General features: G+C 40.8%; 1 protein-coding gene across 9 annotated transcripts in view; it reads left to right on the top strand.

Annotated features, from left to right (window-relative positions):
• BICD1 (BICD cargo adaptor 1) overlaps positions 1–24,018 on the top strand; it is a 184,976-nt gene that overhangs the window by 88,224 nt on the left and 72,734 nt on the right. For all 9 annotated transcript variants that reach the window (XM_074583139.1, XM_074583118.1, XM_074583107.1 and 6 more), the window contains exon 2: positions 5,232–5,444. In XM_074583139.1, the coding sequence (XP_074439240.1) occupies positions 5,232–5,444 (213 nt within the window). The remainder of the gene's footprint in view (positions 1–5,231; positions 5,445–24,018) is intronic.

The following is a 24,018-nucleotide window of genomic DNA, read 5'->3' as shown; positions in this document are numbered from 1 at the left end:
GGAAGGGCTGGAGCCTGCTCAGCCCCTCACGCACCCTCCCCCCACTCAGCCTTGCCTGGAGGGGGTTTCCTCCCAGACCTGTGTCTGCCACTGACTGCTCCTCAGCAGAAAAATGTCAGAGAAACCTGAGCTTCGGTTAATGAATGGTGAACAAAGGAAAAAAAAAATTATATAGTACGCTTAAAAAAAAATAATAAATCTCTCATCTGAAAGAGAGACACAGAATGGCAAGTGTCTAAGGGAATATTAAGAGGTAAGTGGCCATTCAATTTGTGCCACAAAATTTGTGCCTGTCCCTGACAGTTAACCACAGTGAGGCGTCTCTAGCAAAGATTTCCATCTGTGGTGCCATACTGACATTTGTCTAGGAAATACGCTACCATCTTGGATAACACCAGTCTGCTTTTTCCCTGCTTTTGTGTTAGCAATGTGGAGGTAACTAATACATAATACATTCTGCTTTGCAGCAAGTTAGCAGCTGAAATAGGTAATCACTTGAACAAATTCAATGCTGTTGCATTATGCATCAGAAAAACTACATTAAGTGTCAAAGCCATAAAGGTAGGTTGTCTGCTCATTCTGATAGCAGTCAGGTTGTGTTTTATTGCTTATTAATCATCACAGAAGAGTGAGTTTCTATGCAAACAATTCAGAATTCCTGCCCCAGGAGGTGGCTAGTAAAAATAAAACTGAAACTCAGAAATAGCATCCTTTATTTTACCTGCTTACGTTTTGAGACGATCTTTTGCTTACGTGCTGCTTTCTACACCTAAATTAGACATCTGGCTTCTTTTCCTTTTTTTTTAAGTGCTAGGTATAATTTTCATTTTACAGACATCATTTCGTGTCACTCACTGCACAACAACTTTCTATGGCTGTTTATATTTGTCATATAAATATTTTTACATATGTTGTTTGGAGCAATTGTATTTTTCTATTGCTGTTCTACAACTCTGTGCCCATTTTGTTCACTGCATTATTTATTTCATGCCAGTTTGCTTCCGACACTGGAATTTCCATCTGGGGTTATTTAGAGTTCAATTGCAAATGGCCTTTTCCTCAAAAGTTACGCCTTTCTCCCCGATCAGGCTGACCTCTTACCTGTGCATGCCACCGTTGCCATCTTTTATCGTGCACTCAAACAAATACTGATCCTCGTTTTAGCGTTCTCAAAGTTCAAATTTTAAGACACCCCTAAAAAGTCACGATACTGCTATACATTTCTCAGGTCTCAGAATACATATACAGGGCTTAATGGCACCTTGTTTCTCAGCTTTTATGACCAACTTACAAAAAGGTACCTCCTAACTCAGTCAACAGCACCCTTTGAAGCAAAGTCTTGAGAGAAGTGATGGCACTAGTATAAGGTGAAATTTAGACTGCTCTCTGTCAGGACAGTCTTTGCAGCTGACTTGAGGTATTGCCCCTGCCCTGGGAGGGGGTTTCTCAAGGGAATAGAAGCCATAAAGGGCTATACAGCCCCCTCTGAGTCCTGGTTTGAATTTGGAAGATTCGGTGCCTTGTCAGAGAAGCTCTGCTATTTGATTGCTGAAACTAAGAGCCACCAAGGGACCAGAAGTGTTTTCTGAGTGATTTTAACGGGCAGTCACACCAAGCAAGGCAGCACCACACTGACAAGAGCTGCGGTAATTAACTAATACATCTGCAAGATACAGGACAGCACCCATCCAAAATGGTAACATAGAAACAATGCAAACGAGTCAGTTGGGCACCATTCCCACAGTTACAACCACAGTTCTTTGCCTCTGCAGTTACTTCTTCATGGCTAGGTCAGAGAATTCCATAGTCTATGTTGATGTACTTGTTCTAATCCAGTTGAAAAGCATGGAAGAGTCTGGCTCTGCTTTTGCCATCCTGGCATCACCTGAAATTTGGTTTAGGGAGAAGCTGGTGTGGTACTAATATAGGTGACAAAGTATTTTTAGGCAGGAACAGCATCTCTCCAGGAGCCAAACTATATACCTTTGCTGTAAATATCTGACCAAAATATTGATTTCTTCAAGGGTGAGCACAGGGAACATCTGCTCTGTGTTTGCACAGAACTTCTCCCTTGGTGTCACATGTTATCAAAGGAAAGCTATTTCCATAGCAGGCTGGTGTTTTTCCCATTTCCATACCATAAGATATGCTCAGCAAACCAGTTTGTATCTGACAGTTGACCCAAATGCAAGTGAACTTTCATTAGAAAGAATGTTTGCCACCTTCTCATGTTTTGAGCTTCATCTGCCGTTTCTGTCTTCAACACCTGATGCCAATGCCAGTTGCATCCAATTCTCACATATGAATGTTTATGTTTGTGCCAAATGCCCTTCCAGTTTGTATCTTGTCCATCACTGGCTCTCATCAGTATGGCTTTCAAGCTCCTGGGGAACCTTCGGACTCTTTCCTGTCCAACGTGTTCCAGGAGGTAACTGTGAAGGCTGAAGTGGGCTGTTCCAGCTCTCCCAGGCTGCAGCCTGTTCGTGCTGCTGGCTGAGCCTGGGCGTTCGCGCGAAGCAGTGGTGTGAGGTGCGTTGTCACGTCCACGCTTGGAAACCAGGAGTTGTTGGAAGACAACTGCTGTGCCTGTTATAAAGTTAGTTGACCGGAAAAGTTTTTCAAGTCAACTGACTTTTCCCACTGTAGGGATGGCTTCAGTCAAATAAGTGAGCATAGTTAATCGAAATGTTTCTGTCATAGCAAGGTTATAAGGTTTTATAAATAAGTAAACGTATTAAGAAAATTATTAAAACATAAAATCAAAATAGAATACCTGTCTACTAGCTGGTGTGTATGTATGGGTTAATTTAAAAGTGATCAATCTGATGGAAGGCCTTAAGTGGGCATGTCTGGAAAGTTTAAACTTCTTGGTATTCTATACAGGGCATGAAATACAGAAGCAGGACTTCTTGCTTGTTTTTTAATTAAAAGGCATCTCGCGTTCCTCTCCTTGTTGCATGGATCTGCATAATTTCCATCTATATGGAAAGAGACTTATGCTTCCCTTATTTCCTTCCCCTGATTTTTAACATACTGATAGCAGTTTAAGAAAGAAAATGACTAGTATTATATAGAGTAATGTTCAAATCTGGTTTCATAGGAAAAAATGTTTAATTTTCTCTGACATTTTCTCTTGTCATAGGTACAAGGAAATGTTAAGCGTGCAGTAATTTTCTGTTACGCTACGCACCCTCCCCGAAATCTGCATCCATGGCCATCCTCAAACATCACACGTGTTAAAATGCACCCTCAAAGTACCTTTGAGGAAAATATAGTGTGTACCTGGAAGGCCGTCATCACTGTGTACTGGTGTTTACCGACAGTGCTTTAACTATAGCTCTCTAGTAGACAGGGCTCCAGCTCCCATTCTTCATGAAGTTCTCCAGCCCTGTCAGTCCTACCTGCTGCTCTGCTGTGTTTTGATTTTTCCTCTGGATATGTGACCTTTACATTTGTCTTGTAGGGCCTCTATTGCGCTGGTGCTTTTTGCTTAGTCTCAAATTAGGAACAGTGAACCATTGAATCTAAGTATATGTAGAGTAAGATATAATTTATTAGCAGTGTTCCTGAAACAGTCGTCTTAGATCCACAGATATAGTGACTGAATCAGTGCTTAACAGTTTCATTAAATTGGATTTCTTGTTATTTGGAAAATCCTATCCGGCAAGTTGCTGATGCTTGCTATTTCAGTAACTCGCAGTCTTTTGAGAAGACAGCTGGGTTAATACATTATTGAATATTTTTAGAATCCTTTAATGCTGAGTTCACAGGATTCTCTAAGTGAAGTAGACTTAAAAGCTAAAAAGTTTTTGAACAGGATTTTGCTTTGAAGTTTCTAAGGGGCTGCTTCAGTCCTAGTGCCAGTAAAACTTAGAACATGTTCTGAAAAGCTATAAATACTGGCAGTAAAACAATGGGTTTCATTTGGCAAGTAATTCTGTCGATGGGAAGGCAAAGCAGGCCACTGCTTACAGTGGGTGCAAATACTGCTCTGCTTTGTGGTTTCATAGGACTGGGTAGAAATTAGGCCTTTGGGGAGAATTTCCCACTGAAAGCGCATATATTACCATGATTTATAATTCTCCTATATTGGGGAAAAAAATTACAACTAGTGGTCTTTCAAGACGCTCTTTCGAACACACTCTCTTTGAATTAAGATATAGGAGAGAGCTTTTGCCTGTGTTAGGCTAAATGTTTTTAACATTGGAGGCCTTGTTTTGGCTTTTTCCAGAATTAGGCCATGTAATTTTCAACCAAGTCTATTTTTAAAGGTAATACAAACAAAACAGGTTTTGCTTTTGTTTTACTTTACAATAATTATTTTATTACTGTTTTATTTTATTTTTATATTATTTTGTGTTATTACATTATTTTTTATGTTATTATATTGTTGCAGGGTTTTCCCCTCTGTCTTTCATTGATAAATGATATCTCCATCACTTCCACTGTTGTGGCTTGTACTTTGCTTTATTCCAGGTTGCTTCAGAGCCGTCCAAAATAACATCAGAAATTATCACTGAGAAATACTGCCTTATTAAGCTAGCAACAAGAAGAGGAAGAGAATCACTGAAAATTACCTGTATAATTAGAAACTTCTTGAATACTTAAATATTGTTTCTTTTCAGTAGAAGCAGAAAACACTGAGTACAAATGAGATGAAGGGGCTGTTAAAGTCCATGTTTAGCTTACCAGCAGTGTAGATGGCCACTGCTTGATACTCAGCTCATTTATCTTTCTTTCAAGTTATGGGAAGCTCTTATCCATAACATGGAGTCAGCTCCTATAATAAAAGAATATTAAAAGTGGAAAGCAATTTAGAAAGATTTGTCAGCTATTTATGCTCTTTAAAACGAAGCAAACCGCGTGTTTATTTTGCAGAACTGGAGAAGAAAGGAATGGACGAATTATCAGCTGGCCTCATGCAGGAGAGCTAAACACTGGTGCTAATTAATGGCTAGTTAGCAGAGCACCATCTTGATCTCAGTGGAGGTCGCCTGGACAGAGGCCATAAATGCATACTGCAAACGAGAACAGCTTCAAGATGCTTCACTTCAGCTAAATGAGATGGTGGCCCTCAGCTGCTAGGAAGCTGCTAAGGCAGTATTTATTAGGTCAGAGTTTGGGACTCTCAGATCTATTGAATTCCCGCTGGCTATACATCTGCTCGTTATTGTTGATAATTTTTCTAGGGCTTCAGTAGTTTTATACTGTGCACTGTTTTCCTCTTGCAGGCATTCGGACAGTCCTTCTCGATTCACCGCAAAGTGGCTGAAGATGGTGAAACACGTGAAGAGACTCTCCTCCAGGAGTCTGCATCAAAAGAAGCTTATTACCTTGGGAAGATTTTGGAGATGCAGAACGAGCTGAAGCAGAGCAGGGCGGTGGTCACCAACGTTCAGGCAGAGAATGAGAGACTCACTGCTATTGTCCAAGATTTGAAAGAGGTAAATGGGGGTGTGCAAGGAGCAAGGGAGGTGAATTTTCTTGGAGTATCGTGGATGGCGTGGTTCGGAGTCATGAAAATACTACAAGAAGTAAAAACGCTCACCTACCTTTCTGTGATCATCCCAGAAACCACCTGGCCTGAGAGGGCTGCAATTTAGAAAGGAAAAAAATGTAGCTTTTCTAAATTTTTAAACAACAACAAAAAAACCAAATATAATAAAATCCAATTCAGGAAGCTATAATTTCCAAAGTACTCTTAGCATTCGCATTGTATTTTATAGGGCCTACATATAAGTGAATTTAACGCAAACACACTTTCTGCACACTTCTGATTCATCAAGCTCCTCTTTCTCAACATTCACATCATTTCTCAGGTATTCTAGATTGGCTGGGGTCAGGTAGAGGTTTCACCAGTTCTCTTCTACTGTAGAGCAAAATTAAAATGCACGCTCATGTTTAGAAAACGGGCAGTAAGGAAGTCAAATGTAGTTATTGGCTATGTGGCAGACAGTTGTTATTGATTAACTTCAGTGGAGAAATTAGTAATATTTAATAAGTTGTAATTTTTCCTTTAAATTTGGAAATTTAGAGAGAAGATTTTTTACTTGCTGTTGCTTCAGTATTCCAGGTAGTGGGGTACTGAACTAATTTTACTAGTTTGTTCTTTCCATGTTGATGGTTAGTTTGCACAGTCCATGTAACGAAGCTTGTAACATGATTGTACACCAGATGAAGGTGACTCTGTTTCCCTCATCTTTACTACCAAACTGGCTCTTGCTCATGTTCTCATAGACTCACTAAGATGTGTGCATTCCACCACTCTGTCCGGTACTAATTGTGGCGAAATGGAGGATAAGGAATGCTGACTGTCAAGACCCCATCACCTGTCCTGGGTTCCTCGTAGATTTGTGACCATGTGCTTGTTTTGGTTGTGCCTTTTGTGCCCGTATCTATTGAAATCTTCTGCCTCTCCAGCTTGTCCCACTCCTGTGAGTCATTGTGCAGCACTGCTGATCTATTTGTTCCTCTCTAGTCTCCTGCCCTGGGCATAGGCTGGTTTTGCAATCTCAGTGTCAGAAGTTGCACGTGAGTCTACTGTGATCTTGATGGCCTGTTCATCGAGGTGCCTTCAGTGCATACTTTTCTTTTATCCCTCTGCCATTTCTTCTAGTACTTTCACGCACACGTTTATACCTCATTCATACCAGTCTGACTGTTTCTCTTACAAACCCCTAGAGATTCAGTTTTCTAAGCAGAATAACTACACACAAAGGAAGGCAGCACTTGGAAGTAACCCCACATCTTCCCTGCTTTCCCCAGAAATGCCTCGGCCTAGGGTCTCTCCCCAGTGTCCAGCTGCTGGAAGAGATCTTTCCTAGGTGATTCTGCAAAAATGCTGCGTTCATGTGAATTCAACAAATTAACAAATTTATCGTGTTTACTGTAGCTGAGTGGAGTGGCATCCTTTTAACCTATAAAAACTGCTGGGATGGAGTCTCCCTGGGCCTGGGTCCTTTACTGCCATTGAACGTTCTTATTTAATGGTTTCACTGAACTTGCCCGTAATACAAGTGAGGTTTCAGTAAGAAGTAAATATATGCTATTTATTCACAAGATCCAAATGAAATACATGATTGTAATTGCTGTTGCGGTAGTTAACAAAAAAAAAATAATCAATTTTATATCTACTCATCCTAAAAGCTTCTTGGGTGGCAGGCAACCAGCTACTGACACACCTACCTATTTGGTTAAAGATTGCAGGCAAGCAGAGTCCTGATGACTTGGGGTTCAGTCACAGATGAACAACCAAGTTAAAGAAAACACACATTTGTCTTTTGTACTTAATTCCTTCCTCTGGGGTCTCCTTGGGATTCCTTCAAATGCAAAGCTCCCTTCCATTGTCTATCATGATTATTGATCTGTAAGTTACTCAGGAGGCAGCTTCAGTACCTGTCCTCCCTAGAATATTGATTGTCCTCATTTCTTTGGAGATAATAGTAACCCTTAGTGTGAGACCAGCTGCAATTATTTCCTGTTCTAATGCTAAATAGAAACAAGCCAAAGTAGTTAATTGGAGTGCAAGAAAAGAATTTACTTGAATAAAAATAATGCTGATAAACTGTGTGTTATTATTAAGATGATATTGGACCCTGAGTATAAAGTCCTTGATTACGTTGAACTCTTATTTTGTGGAACTAGAATCAATGTATTTAAACATAAATGGGATTAGTGCGGTCAGTTCATAACCAAGCTTACACCAGACACTATTATGATTAATTACTTGAATATAATAAAAGATAGAGGGTGATTGACGCCTACCTCAGGCTGTTAGGGATCTTGTCACACTGAGTTACACGGGTATTTCACCTTGTGCTGAAAGGTGTCTTGCCCTTATACCCAGCTCAGTATACCTTGGTCCAAACATATAAATCCTAAGGCAGCAATGTGCAAGTGTCTGCAGAAATGAGATGGCCTTTTATTGTAAGCATTTATGAACTTTGTCTGCTTGGTTCTGTGTACCGCTGATAGGAAAAGGCAGACTTGGCTTACTACAAATCTTGACAATCACGAAGGTGGAAAAGCCCCATTTTTTAAAAATTGAATGTCTGGTACATTTTGGGGTAAAGACAGTTATTAGAAGCTGCCACAGGTAGATTGCTACAATGAGGAAATCATTTGTCTCTTTGAAAATCTAGTTGGAGAAAAAAAATGGAAGAAAAAAGGATGGTCTTTGTCAGCAACTGTACTGAGTGATGTAAAGAGATTCTGGATGTAAGTTACTTTAATGTATGCTGTCTCTTCCCCTCCCTGCTTCACTCTGCCAAGAGAATATGCTTTATAGTTGTTTTTTAAACCCTACTGAAATATCTTGTAAGCTAAACCAAAAACTATTCACGTCTTTCACCTTCAGACTTAATACAAAAGGTTTGAAAAACTGCTGTGTGGTTCTGGAAATGGTGTTTTTGCATAGATGACAGAAGTTTATGGTATTTTATCCATACACTCAGTCCCTTATGATACTGAAGACTGATGGCTAGGTTTTCAAAATGTGACCACTGTTATTGGTACCACATCCCTAAATAACACAGTCGGTGCTTCTCCATTCTGTCGTGGGAGTTCTCCTCCAAATATGTTCTGCTTTCTGAATTTGCACAGAAATCCATAGTCATATGAATGTGTATGAGCATTTTGTGAAGCATCAGAATACTCTTGCATGAATGCTGATGACTTTTAGGAATCTTGGGAATTCCATCGCCCCAGAGTTTAAAAATTCATGTATTTTTGCAAGTATCTGCCGTATAGTCACAGCTGATGTCTGCAGGGCAGCTTGACCTGGATCTCTCTTGCTATAAAAGTGAATATATCAGGCTCAGGTCTCTGGAGATTATGCATCTCAGTCTGGGAAAGCAAACAAACTGATTTCAACGCTCATCATGAGAAAAAGACGTATTTGTTTCACCCTGATGGTGAAGGATGAACCAGGAATCTCCGTACACAGGTGGCTTTCTAGATTCATGTTAAAATGATCAAAACAGTAAAACACTGGCAGCATTATTTTTGATGTAATAAAATCCCCAGAGTTTTGGATAGGAATACTATTAACTATCATCTAACTAAATAAAGTATACATTTTCGAAAGCAGGTAGCCGTTTTCATCCTTTTCTCCCACCAAGACATCAAACCGGGAATGTAGAAAGTTATTTGGAGATACTTAAAAGTGCTGTAATCTAAACCAAAAAAATACACTGATCTTAAAACTGAGGCCAGAGAGAGAATTTTTTAGCAGAGACCAGATTTTGTGTATGTTACGCATCACAGTTTATGGTAGATGGCTCTCTGTGTGGAGAGATCAGTATGGTTATTAGCTCATTTAACCTTTTCTAACCGCATACGAATTGCCTGCCTTCATTATAAACGTTTTAAAAAAATACTCTTTTAAAAACATATTTTAAAAATTCAATCTTTTATAATTTTCTAATTCTCTGGTGTTTTTTTTTTTTCCTATTTAAAAACACTTGGATTACTTATAGTCGGGAGATGAGTGACTGGTTCTTCCATTTGTGCCCCTGAAAAATCTTTCCTTATGATAACCATAAGGACTTTATAGATGGATAGAGAAGATGAAATCATTACCTTGAGAAATTGATAACTGACAAAGGTGGTTACGCAAGCACAGATAAGCCAGCTCAGAAGTTGGAGCAGAAAGTTCTTGTGATGAGATCAAATTTCTCCTTCATGAGGAGGCTGAATGCCTTGGAGCTGGGCATGTGACTCAAAACAGGTGGCAACTGGAGGGGGAAGAGCATGAAGCAAAGAGGGGAAGCAGGTGAAAGCATAGAAAATGGAGATGAAAGATGATGGCACAGTTTGAGTTTTGTGGGTGTTATGAGACTAGATTAGGAGTTGTTTGAAGTGGATAGATGAATGCTTTTGTGTCTGACAGTGGCAGGTATGGGTCAGCTTTTTCTTGCCAGCAAGATTAGTGAGAAGGAAGAGGAATAACATAAGAAAGTCAGGAAGCAAAGGGTTAAAACTCATAGGCCATGCTACTAAGCGTTACTCCAGCAGCTGCTGGGATTGCAGAAAGAAATCTGCACCTGGGTACCTGCAGTCCAGGAGATAACAGATGAACAGGGAGGTTTATGTGATGGCAATGTTAATGGGCCCTGGCAACAGCAGCACACACCTGGGCTTCCAGAGGGGAAAAACAGGGATGAAGGCAGTGGAAAAGTGGGTGGGGAGAAAAATACAAATTGCTCAGGCATTATGTGCTGAAACAAGGTGAAACAAAAAATCTAGGATGAAGTTGTGCAGCCCTGCTGCCCTTGAAGTCAATAGCTAAACTTTTATTCACTTCATCAGTACGAAGATCTTGTACTTCATGCTAATCAGGGAACATATGGGTGTGATAGCCTGCACTTTTTTTGAGGGGAACCTATGTATGATGCACGGCGTGAGCACTTGTGCTGAGTGAATAATTATAAGAAGTTTTACTGATAGTTATGGCCATTTCAGAAGTGCAGCCTATTCAGAAATGCTAAGAGGCCATGTCTGCATTCTGAAAATACAGGAGAAATGGAAAAAATTTACAAGCATTTTGTTCAAGTTGACTCTTATCTAAAAAAAATAATATTAAGAACTGGTATTTCTATATTAAATATACCTTCAAGCAATTCCTAACTGGCTATTTCCTATTAAGAAATTACAATTTCTCAGTCTGAAGAGTTAGGGTTTTTTCTCATTTTTAACAACTCAGAGTAAAGCCTGAAAACTTGAAATGTGAATATTATCTAGTGTAAACTAGATTCTGCTTCTGCTGACCAATTTCGTGTTCTTGTTTTGTTGCGCTAGGGTTAAATTGTAACAGGATTTGGGTATATAGTGCTTCCTATTTAATGGAGGATGTAGTTAGATGCAAAACTGAGATCCTTAATACATTCAATTGTTACCCGCTCCTGGAGTGTCCTACAGTTGTTATCAAAGCATATCCTCAAAGTGGTCAGTAGTAATTGAAGTTGAGAAGCCGTGTGCGTGTTCTCACAGATAATGAGGATTCTATCCTTGATTCTGTCAAGGATGAATTAACGAAAGAACTCCTAATCAAGAAAAGCAAGTATTGTTGTTATTCTTGAGGAGGAACATATGAGCATATGGACTTTGAAAATGCTACATGTTTTGAAAAGTTTAATCAACTTGGCAGAATAGTGAAGATTTTGAGTGTCCTAAGCTGAACTACCTTCATTACAATACTAAAAAGAACACCCATAGGTCAAGAAGACCCTAGCCCAGGTGAAGACCATTCCCCTGAGCATGCATAGTAGCTATAACTTGATTGTGCAACCATATGTAAATTACTAATTAATCAAATATAGGTAGGAGGCACTACTATGATAATGATGTTGTAAAACGTGTATATAAACCATGTGGAGAGTCGCGTTTGGTGTGCTTGACTGGTCGGAAACCATCAAGCACCCAGCCTACTGCAACTCTTAAGTAAATAATCAATGTCTCATCCCGGCATGTAAGATTGGCTGTTGCGCACCGGGTAACGAATACAATTTTTTGGACAACAGTTGTTCGGTGCTTGAGTTTCCACCTGTAAAATTTTCTGCCCATGTAAAAGTCTGTTTCCAGATGCATTCAGGAACACCTCTGATTTGGAGTGAGGTCTGTTACTACGCTGTTGTTGGATATTGAGCACTTCTGTACGTGCTATTGGGATCCTCCAAGGAGATGTTTCTGTAGCTGACCTCATCACCTAGTGATGTCCTTCCACTCTCTGGTTCTGTGATTGTGGCAAGGTTTGGGGGTCCATTTTTTTCTCTGCCTGAGGGATTATGAATCCACTTCTCCCTCTGAAGAATGTGCCGTAGCAGTCAGTTGGCAGGCTCTTCATTTCTTCAGATGAAGCTGTTCCCCTTTGTTGGGGAATAGTTAGAATTTTGTGGGTCAGGGAGAGGGAAAGTGAGCAAGCTCATAAGAATGACTGTAGCCTAAAGGCTAAGCCACTCAGCTGGGAACAGGGAACTAGTTCTAGTCCCTATTTCAATTAATGTTTAATAAGAAATACTTAAATATTAATTGGGGCAGAGACCAGAACCCCAGTCTCTCCTCTGTGAGGTGACAGCCCTCAGAAAAGGCTGTCTTCATCTCTCAGAGAGCGTGTGGTCTTCAGCCTGGATCTCCCATGGCTAGTGGTTTGACTATTGATCTCTTGGAGGGAGGTAGCTCCAGGTTACTGAGTAAGGTAACCTACTCTGTGTTGAAGAAAGATGGAAAAGGTAAGTCCAGGAGAGGAATCACTGCTATGAACCATGTACAGGTACCTTTTAACTGCTTGGCCATAGTGACAAAGCTCTCTTAGAGGGTAGCGAGCTCTCTTCAATATTATTAGCTTGCTTCCCCTTTCAGTTGTCTGACTTTCTTCGTGCGTAGAATAGGGAACATGTGATTGTGCTGTGATGGTTATGCTAGACAGTGGAGTGATTTAAGTAACTGCAGCGTTGACTATGACAATGCATGCAGCATCCTTCCATGATCTCCCCCTCCCTCATGGTGTTGTCCTGTGCTTCATGATGGCTGCATCAACAGACTTGCCCCACTAAATCAACTGAACAATGGAAGTTTCTTTCGGCATTTCCACTGATTAAATAAAGCCTGTGTTATAAATATATTTATCTTCTTACTAACAGTATGGTGGTACTTGCAGCAATAGCTTCATTTCCAGAGGGAGAATAAGTAAGGAAATATGGTGAAGTATTCAGAGTGGCCATTGGTAATGGTGTCTTCATCTTAATGTACCTTCATGCAAGCACTGCTTTTTGACAAGAAGCTGTAGGAATGGGATGCCAGAGCAGCCCACGGAGATGACTGAGGGAGGTCAGAGCTGCCTGAGAAAAAAGGTGCAGCCGAGGCATGATAAAGAGATGACAGAACTGTTCCTCTTGTCAGGAGAGTTCTGTCATCGCAATTGAGGGTAGTATTAGCACAGTCACTCTAATTGACTATATTTACATTCCTTTGTTGTGCAAGTTTCCTTCAACTGGCTAGAACTGGCTTTGAATTAGGCTTAGAATATAAATTCGTTACTTTGCCCCCTGGGAGATGTTTTTATTTTGTCTCTCCTGTTTTTAGAAAAGCCTGCTGAAGGAAGATTTTCCAGCTTGCTGGTGCCTAGCCACCCTCATAAATTTTTCTCCCTACTTTGCTGACAGTGCCAATGGGTGGGGTTTTTTGTCTTGAGAGGCTGAAAAGTTTGCTAAAAATGCGTTGTTTCCTTCTGCTTTCAGGAAAAGTTTTGAGATTGACCTTAATCTTAGTTATCATGTAACAGCATTATGTTCTGTAACATGGGGAATTTTATTAGATGTTGCTGACCTGCTTCAAATCAAACTCTGGTGTATACTTGTGTCTTATCTGGACCTCTTTAAAAACACGTTAAGTTTCCGTAAGCTGTCAGGTGTTAATGGTTTTCCTGTGGAGGCACTTAACTTGTCTGTGCTTTATCTAGACTGGAGAGAGCTGCAGGACGTCTAGGGGCTTTAACTTGAACAGGGTAGAGGGTGACCCTGTCCTTGCTCCAAATTCCTGACCTCTTGACAGGGTCTCTGGAAAATCAGCAGTGCATGTTTGTAAGGGAGGGCCACCGGTGGGCCATCATTGGATTGACTGCAAGTGGTGCCCTTCACTATCACTGCAGGCCATGCCTCTAACCCACATTCTGTTTTTTCTTTTTGACACTTACACACACATTTCCATTCATCCTGTATTCGCATCAGTCTCACTGTTTCTTCTACGAGCGCCCACATCTGCTCACTTCAGAGTGATGTAGACCAAGGTGTAATCCCTGTAGAAGAGGTCCACTGCAGAGTTTCTCCTAACAGGCAGTGAAGGTTGTGTGCGGATGGCTTTGGTGACTGTTGTCATCACCGCCTGTGGCGGGAAAAGATAGCAGTAGACCAACTGAAATGTAAAACCTGGCTTTGCGGCGTGAGGTTGTCTGGAAGGTACAAAACTGGGGAGGTCATCATCAATGGTGTTTGCTGACAAAGATTTTTTTTTTTACTAATTTCCACATATCTTGTACAGTGGTTTTGTGAGGGTGTTATTTTGTAGGGTTAGATACTGATGCTTGTTAAATGGTTTTCTCTGCCCTCTGCGTTTACTTTCCCTGTTCACCGAACTTTACTTCTGAAAAGAAACAAAATGGCTTTCGTTATGTCTTGGAGACAGAAAAATAAAGCAAGCTGTGACTTGTAATCCTACCAAATCTCTCCTCATGCAGTGAAAAAGATAGATATACTAGTAACTGATACAGTCTATCTGTCAAAAAAAGAGCTTTGCGTATAGGTCCTGTCCAGCGTAGACTGCTTCTCAGTGCCCTTATTAACAGATAAAGGCTTCATTAAAAATCTGTCATTCAACTCCATCTACTACTTAGTTACCACCAAATGCTTTTTTGTGGTTCATTTCGCACATTGATCAACAAACCACTCGCTCCTGCAGGTGAAACCAAAGGTGGCCGTGTAAGATTCACCCTTTTATTTCCTAAAATATAGTTTATAATCCTAAATTGCTATAATCTAATAATTGCTCATAAAATGATGGTATTCCTAAGTATCAACTGTAATAGAATAGGAAGGTCAACAGTTCAGGATAAATCCATTTTGTTGTGGCACTGTTTTCTCAGGGTAATTGTCAGCTCCTTGTTCTGCTGTTCTTGCCCTCGAATATACCCACAAGCTACCAAAAGCAGCTTTGGTTGGTTGTGTTTCCTGTTAATGAGCCTGGAACAATGACTTGGGATGCAAACTTGTGATCTGACACATGCATGACACTGTTTTCTTTGGCAAGGTTCAGGCATTTAGCTCTGCTGTGAATAACAGAGTCAAACAATGGACAGTGGGGAGGTCAAAAAAAGGCCAGGAGGGATAATGGAGCATAACCAAGAGACTGTTGCATAAATACACAGTGCCTTATTATAAACACTCAAATTCCCAGCCCCTTCTTTCAGAAAGGGTCCTTTGCAGGGCCTCAAATAGAAAATGAAAGAGTGTGTACTCTCAGCTGCACTCCGTAATCTCTAGGCAGTAATTAATCAAATCGGGGATCTGGCAGTGCTCGTTCTTACATAAGATCTGTGAAGTAATGACCCCTTATTTGCGCTAAGGTAGAGTTTCAAAGCCCTTTATATACACCCCTGTACAAGGGGTATTCAGCCTGGAGAAGAGAAGGCTCCGGGGAGACCTTTACAGTGGCCTTCCAGTACCTGAAGGGGGCCTACAAGAAAGCTGGGGAGGGTCTGTTTGCAAGGGCATGTAGCAATAGGATGAGGGGCAATGGTTTTAAACTAGAGCAGGGTAGGTTTAGATTAGACATTAGGATGAAGTTCTTTGCAATGAGGGTGATGAGACACTGGCACAGGTTGCCCAGAGAGGTGGTGGAGGCCCCATCCCTGAACGCATTCAAGGCCAGGCTTGATGAGGCTCTGAGCAGCCTGATCTAGTTGAAGATGTCCCTGCTTGTTGCCATGGGGTTGGACTAGATGACCTTTAAAGGTCCCTTCCAACCCAACACATTCTATGATTCTATGAAGGTGTTGTTTGAGACCATGCTGTGGAGGTATACCTGGATTTAAAGAGGAATGAGACAAATGTCATGGAGGATGGGGCCCTCAGTGCTTCTTATATGTGGAGCTCCAGGCCCAGCAACCAGCTCAGAAGGTTTCTCAGGGAACACAGGGGACTGTGATGGGATGCCGGGGAAAGCATCGTCATATAATGTCCCTGTTCCTTGGGTGTTACCCACCTGTGAATGTCTGCTGCTGGAGGCAGGGTATTGGACTAGCAGCTCTCTGAACTGAGAAAACACGAGTTTTGTGTGGGCTCTACTTTTTTCTAAAATGCATAACTTTGCTGACTTGTTTTTGTTTCTAGATGAGGAAGCCCTCATAAGAACTGCTTGTGCTGACTCAGTCTTTTCAGTATTAATTTGCTGGTTAAGAATAACTTGGGCTTTTGTCTATTCAAGTGGTGTGGATTAAGACGGGTTTTGGCAGTGCTGGGATTAGCTGCGCTGCCAATTTTTAAAGAATCGTTGCAATGTGATCTGGACTCTGAGGAGTAGGAGCCCAGGAGCTGGGCTGGCTTGTGCTTTGTGACTTCATTCATTTGCCTGGGATTAAGCGGGAAGGGAAGAATACCCTGGGTGCCAGACTTACTCTGAAGCTCAAGTCCAAAAGCTTAAGCACTCTTCCAGATAAAGGAAAGACATAACAAGGAGAAGAAGAAATTTTTGCTGAGAGTCCTCGCTGCCTGAGTGCATAAGCAAGTAAAACCTAAGTTTCAGCGACACGTTGTCACTGATAAAGAATATTAAACAAAGAATGAAAATAAGTTTTTCTGTCCCTGTTTCAATTAGTTCCCTTTGATTTTTGAAAATATCCTGAGCAGGCTCCAATATAAAAAAATGAGGAGGGGAAAAAAAAAAAAAAAAAAGAGTTAAAGTTTCTCTGAGATACTGATGCTGTTCTTCCCGGTCATTCAGTGTTAGAATGTGCCTGGCAATTGTTGAATGTTTTATGCCTTCAGGACTCATTGGGGTCACAGAACAGTAATCTTGATGTATTCCCAGTTGTCAGTACAGAACCAGTGCGGTCATATTTCTCTTCTCCTGGGAGTCCCCGTGTGCGTTGTAGCTGTGCCTGACTTTACCTTCTGTTGTTGACTTTCTCCTGTTCTTTGCCTATGGGTGCATCACTGCCTATTTTCCTAACCTGCTCCCTCCTAAACTTTTGACACTACTCGTGATTAAGCAGTGCAGAACTCATGGCACCCAAGAGTCATTGATTCAGAGATGAGACCCACCAAACAAAACTGCAAAACCTAACTATCTCTTCTGATGCTGTGATTAGTACTCGGACCTTGAGAGAAACTCATGCATGCTGATGACACGTGGACAATAATTATCAGCCAAGGTACTTGAGCTTCCACTTCTGTTCTTATTTGTTCTAAAACCTAATTTATTTTCAGTTTATTTTTTCTTGTCCTTTAATCACTGCTGATTTCTTTATAAGGGTTTCTCCTGGGATTTACTAGGTAATTTTGGGAAATGGGATCTACCTTTTCCTAGGGAAATGTCTTAGATACCAAGGCACAGAACATTGCTGGTGACCTGAACCCAGACGTGGATGATTTGTTAGGTGCGATCAGAGTGAGACTGAGCATGACGCCTCTAATCCATACCTCTGGATACTTAGCAATTAGCAAAAATTTCCTTTGCCAAAAAACCCAACAAACAAATAAAAAGGAAGAAGCCACATAGAATCAAAACCTATGAAACCCTGAGAGATATGAGAAAGGAGAAGTCTTTGGGGTTTGTAGTTTTGTGCTCTGTAGGATGGCATCCTCTCATTGGGCTTCATTCAGCTTATGCCTTACAAACTGAAGTCTGCTCTGTGTGGCGATGTGATGCCATCCTTGAGTATGATCCTCTGTGGAGTAGGCTCTCTTCAATTCCCTCATCTGCCTCAAAACCCCAAACTGATTACCAGTTTGGCACTGGTATGAAATCGTTAGTTCTTGGCTCCCATCATCCGTGTTCATTGTGCTTTCTGCAACAAGCTCTGTTCTCAAGGGGAAAAATATAAGAGGAAGATGACAGGACGGTGAACAGCAAGAAACGCAAATATGCCACCTCTTTTTCTCCCTTTGCCCTTATTACAATATATGAGACAAGCTGGTTATTTTTAGTTATTCTCAACAGTCAGTGCCAGTCAGCATCCAGGAGGAGGGCAGTGAGTCAGGCAGAGGTCAGACAGTGTTATCACCCTTTCATTGTGATGGCCAAATCCACTTTTAAGCTTCAGGATTGAGAGAAATGAACTTTTGCTGGCAAATGTTTTAGATGTGTACGTGCAGATGCTCATACACAATCAGAGCTTGTCTGCTCCTGTGAAGTTATTGTTCAAAAAAAACCCCATCAAATAGGTAGGACTAGATATGTGTGCAATTTTTGTCTTCACTGCTCATTCATTCTGCCTGTGTAGCCTTTCCTCTCCTTCTGAAGCACAGTACGTTGGCTCTTTCAGCCAAACGTGCCTTGAAGGCATCATCATAGAGACGTGATTTTTCACTTCAGTGAAATGGTCAGGATGTCTGTTCTGATGCTGTCTGTGAACTATACGTGGAGAATCACCATGGCATTACAGTGTCAGCTTCAGAGTGAGGTGGGTTAAAAAGTGGGCCATTTCCCATCAGTCACGCGTACCTAGTAATGAAAATGGGACGCAAAAGCGATGCTGTTCACAAATGCAATACTGTGAGTTGTGGCTAATGATACAGGGTAGTTTACATTTGTTGCTCATATTCCCTTGTGTCTCATTTTCCCAAGGGAAGTAGAAACACAACAGCAGTGAGAAGGTACCGGATTCTGGTCTGTGCTTAGTAGCTGTACGTGATTAAAATAGCAAGGGCAAAATTCTGGTCGATGTGGAGAAAGGAAAGTGATTCTTTCCCAAGCAGCTTCTGTCGACTGGTGTTTCATGTGCATTGACTATCTGCCCCTCCCAAATGAGGCATGCACAGATCTGCAGACAGATAAGCAGTGAAGAAAAAGTAAAAAATCTAAATAGGTATAGACAGGGGTTTGTTGTCGAGTAACTAGGAATATATTAATGAAATAAATACAATATTATGGCCTCTATCAAGTCAGCAACAAGGATCCATAAACTCACTCTGCCTTGGTTTGCTCCAAAAATCTGAGAGAAAAAGGACGGCCTTGGTTTGTTGTCCAAGACTTCAAACGCAATGAGGAAGAAGGACCGAGTCTGCAGACCCCTTTGCAAGATGTCAGAAAAGAAGTTCCAATTCACAAAGACATCTAAGCATGTTTTGAAGCAGAAGCATAAAAGGTGTCTAAGAAAGCCTATGGATAAGCTTATTCATGATACTTTCAGACCTGCTCATAGGCACTCTATAGAACTGGTGCTCGCCTTGTTTTGGCAGCAATTCTCATAAGCATTTTAGTGTGCAGTAAATTGTTAAGCAGGTAAGAAGTAGCTATAGGTGTAGATTTATGCGATCAGTGTGTTTTTTGACATTAATTTTATTGTGGATCAGAATATTTTTGGTTTTGAGGGTAGGAGGTGCAGCTAGTTTTTATACAGCTTGGTTTGCCCATGCTCTGTAAATGTCAGTGATGATTTGAAGTCAGTCCCTCCTTGACAACATTCATGTATTAGATTTTTACATTGTTTTATGTTTTTATCCCTTGCAAACGCTTTTAAAAAGCCAGTTATGAATTTTCCATTACCACTTTTCTTGCCCTCTAAAACCTATGAATGACTCTTCCTCCTAACCTGACTACACAATTTCTCCTCACCAAATTTGTTATGAGATGGAGCTATACACCAGAGCCATAACTCTGTTTTAAAATTAATCACTTTAAGGTTCAATTTCATTTATAGCCTATAAATTCCTAATAGAGTTTAAAAATACTATTATATTGTTAGTCCACTTGAAATTGTATTAACATCTTCAAAGGAAAGAAATAATGACGTTGCGTGTTCTGAAGTTTAAAAAGTGAAAAAGTTTTAGAGCTCCGGGAAGGAAAAAAGCCCTTTGTGGATCTGGAAACTTAAAGAAAGAAACACACAACCCTGCTGGTGTTTCTGTTTAGAAAATCCTCCTCCTTTCAGCAATTTATCAATAGTAATAAGCTCTTCTTGCTTGATCAGCTCTAGCACAAGGCAGGTGCACCTCCTGCCTCCTGCTGAATTCAGGCTGTGAATTGCCTGGGGGAGCTGGGGACCACTTCGCAGGAATTCAGTGAATACTATTACCTAGCTTCATGCCGCAACAATCCAAAAGGCAAGGCGAAGCAACTACCAGCTCAGCTTCAGCAACATTTATGTAGATTAATCATTGTTTTATACCCATTACTTTAGGGAACCGTATTTCCTTTTCAGATCAAATAAATGCATTCTACAAACAGAAACTCTGAAGTTCCCCTTCTACACAGTCTACATTTTTGTTCTTAGCTGAACTCAGAAATATCGGAGATACTGATTCTTTGCATAGTCATAATACCAGTGCTACAGCCTCCGTAACTTTATGCCTTGAGTCAGGAAGAAGCATGATCACCTATTTAATGGCAGGATAATTAGCAAAAATTTTGTTCTGTGGCTAAAGCTGGAAAGCTCTGTGCTTCCAAAGGTAGCAAATTTATTGGAGATTGCTTTCAGCCCTGTTGTCATTTCATTAAAAATCATGGCAATAACTTAGAATGGAGTAGAAAGATAATCCTTCTTTCCATCAAGAACCAAATTCAAAGACTGGATTATCATTATGTTTTTCATATCATGTTGCACTGACCTTTTCCTCGGGGGTTTGTAAGCAAGCCCAGGACAATAAAACCAGAATAGGCTGGTTTCTTCTTTATTACATGCCATTGCTTAGGGAAATTTAGCCTTCACTATGTCCTTCCCATCCACCACTGCAGCAAAATGCTGGTATAAGAATGATCCATCTTACAATGTTTGAAATATCAAAGCTTGTCTTGTTACTAAAACTTCAAAAAACACAGTTTTTGTTACGTGTATTTAAGTATTTTTGTTTAATAACTTTTTATGCTGGACTTTATAAGAGAACTCCCCTCTTAGCCGTGCCTTGAAGTAGTGGAGGCAGCTCTAAGCATCATTCCCATCCAAGGTCTGGAAGGTCAAGTTATTTTTAAAGTTAGTGCTGCAGCTGAAAAACAGTTCAGGCCGTTTAACGGTGTCATTCAATGGTGTGGTAAAATGGGTTGTGAAAACAACAGTAAAGTAAAATAAACACATGTCACTTCCTCCGCTGAAGCACATAACTCAGGGGCTGTTGGGGTGCGGAGCCACGTGCCTTCCCCTCCTCTGGCTTTGTGCTTTTCAGCTCCCATCTGTAATCCATTAGGAACTTTAAATCTTTCGGCATGATCGGGGTTAACTTCTAAACATGACTTATTACTGCCTCTTGTGAATACATAGACTCAACCTGTGTTTTCAGCTACGCTGTTCTCCAGTTAGATACAGATTATTTTTTTCTTGCTGTAATTTTCACTTTATAGCGTGGGGTTTTATTGCACAGCCCTTGATAGCCTATTATTGTTACAAGGATGGGGGAAAATAATTTCACCTGAGAAAGGTTGTGTATGAAGCAGACATTTTGTTTTCCATTGTTTTGGGAACAATCTTCACGTTCTTCAGAACATAGATTTATTTATTTTTATTATTTTCCTAGAGGTTTTACTGCTTTGCTTTTAGAAAATAACAACAAGCACCGAAGCACTAATTTAGCCCTTCAGGAAAGTGCATCCGTAATATGAAGTATCTCTCCCACCTTTTCCTCCGTCCTGCAGCTTCTGCTGGTGCGTGTGGTGGTTCCCTGTCCTCCCAGCTGGTCAGCTGAACAGCAAGTCCATGCAGTACCAGTACCTTGCATTTTCACAGCCCTTGGAGGGAAAAGCTTCACTGAAAAAAGTCATTAATTTGAAGAACTTCTGTTATGTTATGCAGAATACATGAAAAACAGACAAATTCTTTTAATAGCAGTGAGAGTTTACCCAAGGTGAACATTTTTCTATATATATATGTACTTAATTTTTTTCAAAAGAGGCCTCAGACTTCCTTTAAAACAAACAATATTTATCCTATGTTATTGTTGCACGGTCCAAAGCACATCCTACCCCTTCTCTTAAATCCAGCCAGATTTAAGACATAGCTGTACTGATAGGTTTAAAAGTGATGAGGAGATGTGTCTGGGTGTGTGTTGAGCTCGCCCGTGCATGGCTGGGCTTTTTGGAGGGCGCCAACTGCAATCAACGCGGTCCTCGTAGAGGTTTGCCGTGCTGCCGGGTAGCTGGCTTGCAGCTAGCGATAGCACTCGGGGCTAATTCAAAGATGATTCTTCTCCCAGAGGAGACGGATGGATTTCCTGTGGCTCCAGCATGGCTTTTCTGGACGCAGATAAAAAGGACAGCAGTCGAGTTTTGCGAGGATGTGGATATGAAAGAACAACCAAAGCTCTAATAGAGCATCTTCCCTGATTAAGATAATGAACATTAAGGGGTTGTATGTGGGCCTTGCACAAGTGCACTCCTCTCTGCGTTGATGGGTTGGTAGGCTTTTCTTTCTTTGCCAAGATCACTGCTGTATACGGTAAGTAGGATTGGTGTTTGTGTTTTAAGAAGAGCTGATAAGGAATAAAAGATCCAGAGCTGATAACACCAGTTTGGGGATTTTTTCAGCCAGGAAGTGGCTCCTCCAGATCTCACTTGCTGTTTTCTCTGAGTAAAGGGAGAACTACAACGATGTCTTCTCTTGTGTTTGCAGACATCTTTTCCGTGTGTCACCTACCAGGAAGACTGTATTCCTTTCTTACCTGGGCATTACTGACTTTTCAGTGTGTTTTGTAGCCTTATACGTTTAATAATTTTCTGCCTTACTCAGGCCAGACACATGCATTTCGACTATCCGCAGTGTAAAAACAGCCTGTAGGCAAACTCTGGCATGTATTGCATCTTCAATTAAGTTAAAAATTCCCTTATAAGATTCAGGGAGTGCAGTAGTTACACCCTCCAGCACTGTCCCATCATAGAAAAGTCACCATCCCTCAGCTTTGTGCGCGTGCCCTGATTCAAGGATATTAAACCTCATAGTTACTGTGAAAAAAAGAATGCAAGATTTGCATTGGAATGAAGTTCTGCGCCACACAGAACATTTCTAATCTTCTTACGCTGCAAGAGTTACCCTGGGAGGCTTTTTTCCTGTAAGGTACAGACAGCTGGCTACAGGAAGCATCTTGGTGCCAGATCAGACTTTAGAAGCTCTGTTCCAGTCTGTGCCCTAATTTGACTTGCTCTTTTCAATTGCTTATGTGAGGGACAAGTTTCTGAGACCTTAAGTGCTCTGCTTTTTTTGTTTGCTTTTTTTTCTTTTTTTTTTTTTTTTTTTCCCCGGAACGGGTCTTGTCTAGGTGTAAAGAGGCACCAGATGTGTTTGTCTGCATATAGTATGTTTATAGACCTTGGCCAAAATTAATCCCTAATGCATCACTGTTGACCTCAGCTGAACTATATCTCGTATATATTTGCCTGCTGTCTGACAATTGCTACTAAAAATTGCTAAAGGTCGCTGTTTAACCGTTTGCATACTGGCATGCTAAATCAAAGAAAAAAAAAACCCAGACAAACCCCAAACACACAACTCCACACTGCTCTCTTCCATTCAGTAAAATCGAGCTAATTTTCTTGGCTTTAGTGTGAAACGCTGCACTTAACAACTCATTTGTGAGCTCTAGCTGTTAATGGAAATAGCAATAAAACAAATTCTTTTTCTGAAAAGGCTCTGATTTGTAGGCAAGGAAGTACTCCAGTAACTCCTGTAATTAAGACCTTTCTCCTTTGCTTTGGAACATACGGCAGGATGGGATAAATAAGCAGGAAGTTTTCTTTCTCAGTATGACCAAGGTATTTTGTCCCTGTGTGTTTCATTTGACTATATAAATTCAAAAGCGCCCCAAACCAACCATGGTTTGCCTTCCGTGGGTAAGGGATTGGCTCCTTATAAATGCTGTCATGCATGTTTTGGCTGGGCACAATAATTGTGCTCTAAACCAGTTCTCTTTGTGGGCAAGATAATGGTGGATGTGCAGCTCAAGAGAATCTTATCCAAAAAAGCCTACAAAGAAACCAAACAACCTGAGGTAGCTACTGTCAGAACGCACATAGTTCAAGTACATTCTGAAAAAACGTTCTGTATCAAGTAAGTAGTCTTTAAGAAAAGAAAGCCCGCAGATAAGCAGAAATGGGGTATCTCTGTATGTGATTTCCTTTTAGAACTACTGATGATATAATGCTGACGTCTAGACAGTCCATAATCTTCCATTCTAGGGGAAAAAAAGGAAATTTTCTGCCTCATCCTCAGAACGTTGTATTTCATAGGTGAGTCACTTTATAATGTTATGGAAATGATAAAGATCATCTGGATAAGTGGGGACTAGCGATTCCCATTGCTACCTCAGTGGTGCTGCCATCTGTTCA

The sequence above is a fragment of the Larus michahellis genome, chromosome 1 (genome assembly GCF_964199755.1).
Source record: "Larus michahellis chromosome 1, bLarMic1.1, whole genome shotgun sequence".
NCBI classification, from domain to species: Eukaryota; Metazoa; Chordata; class Aves; order Charadriiformes; family Laridae; genus Larus; species Larus michahellis.
The sequence above is the reverse complement of the archived record's forward strand: the minus strand, read 5'-3'. Positions and strand labels throughout refer to the sequence as shown.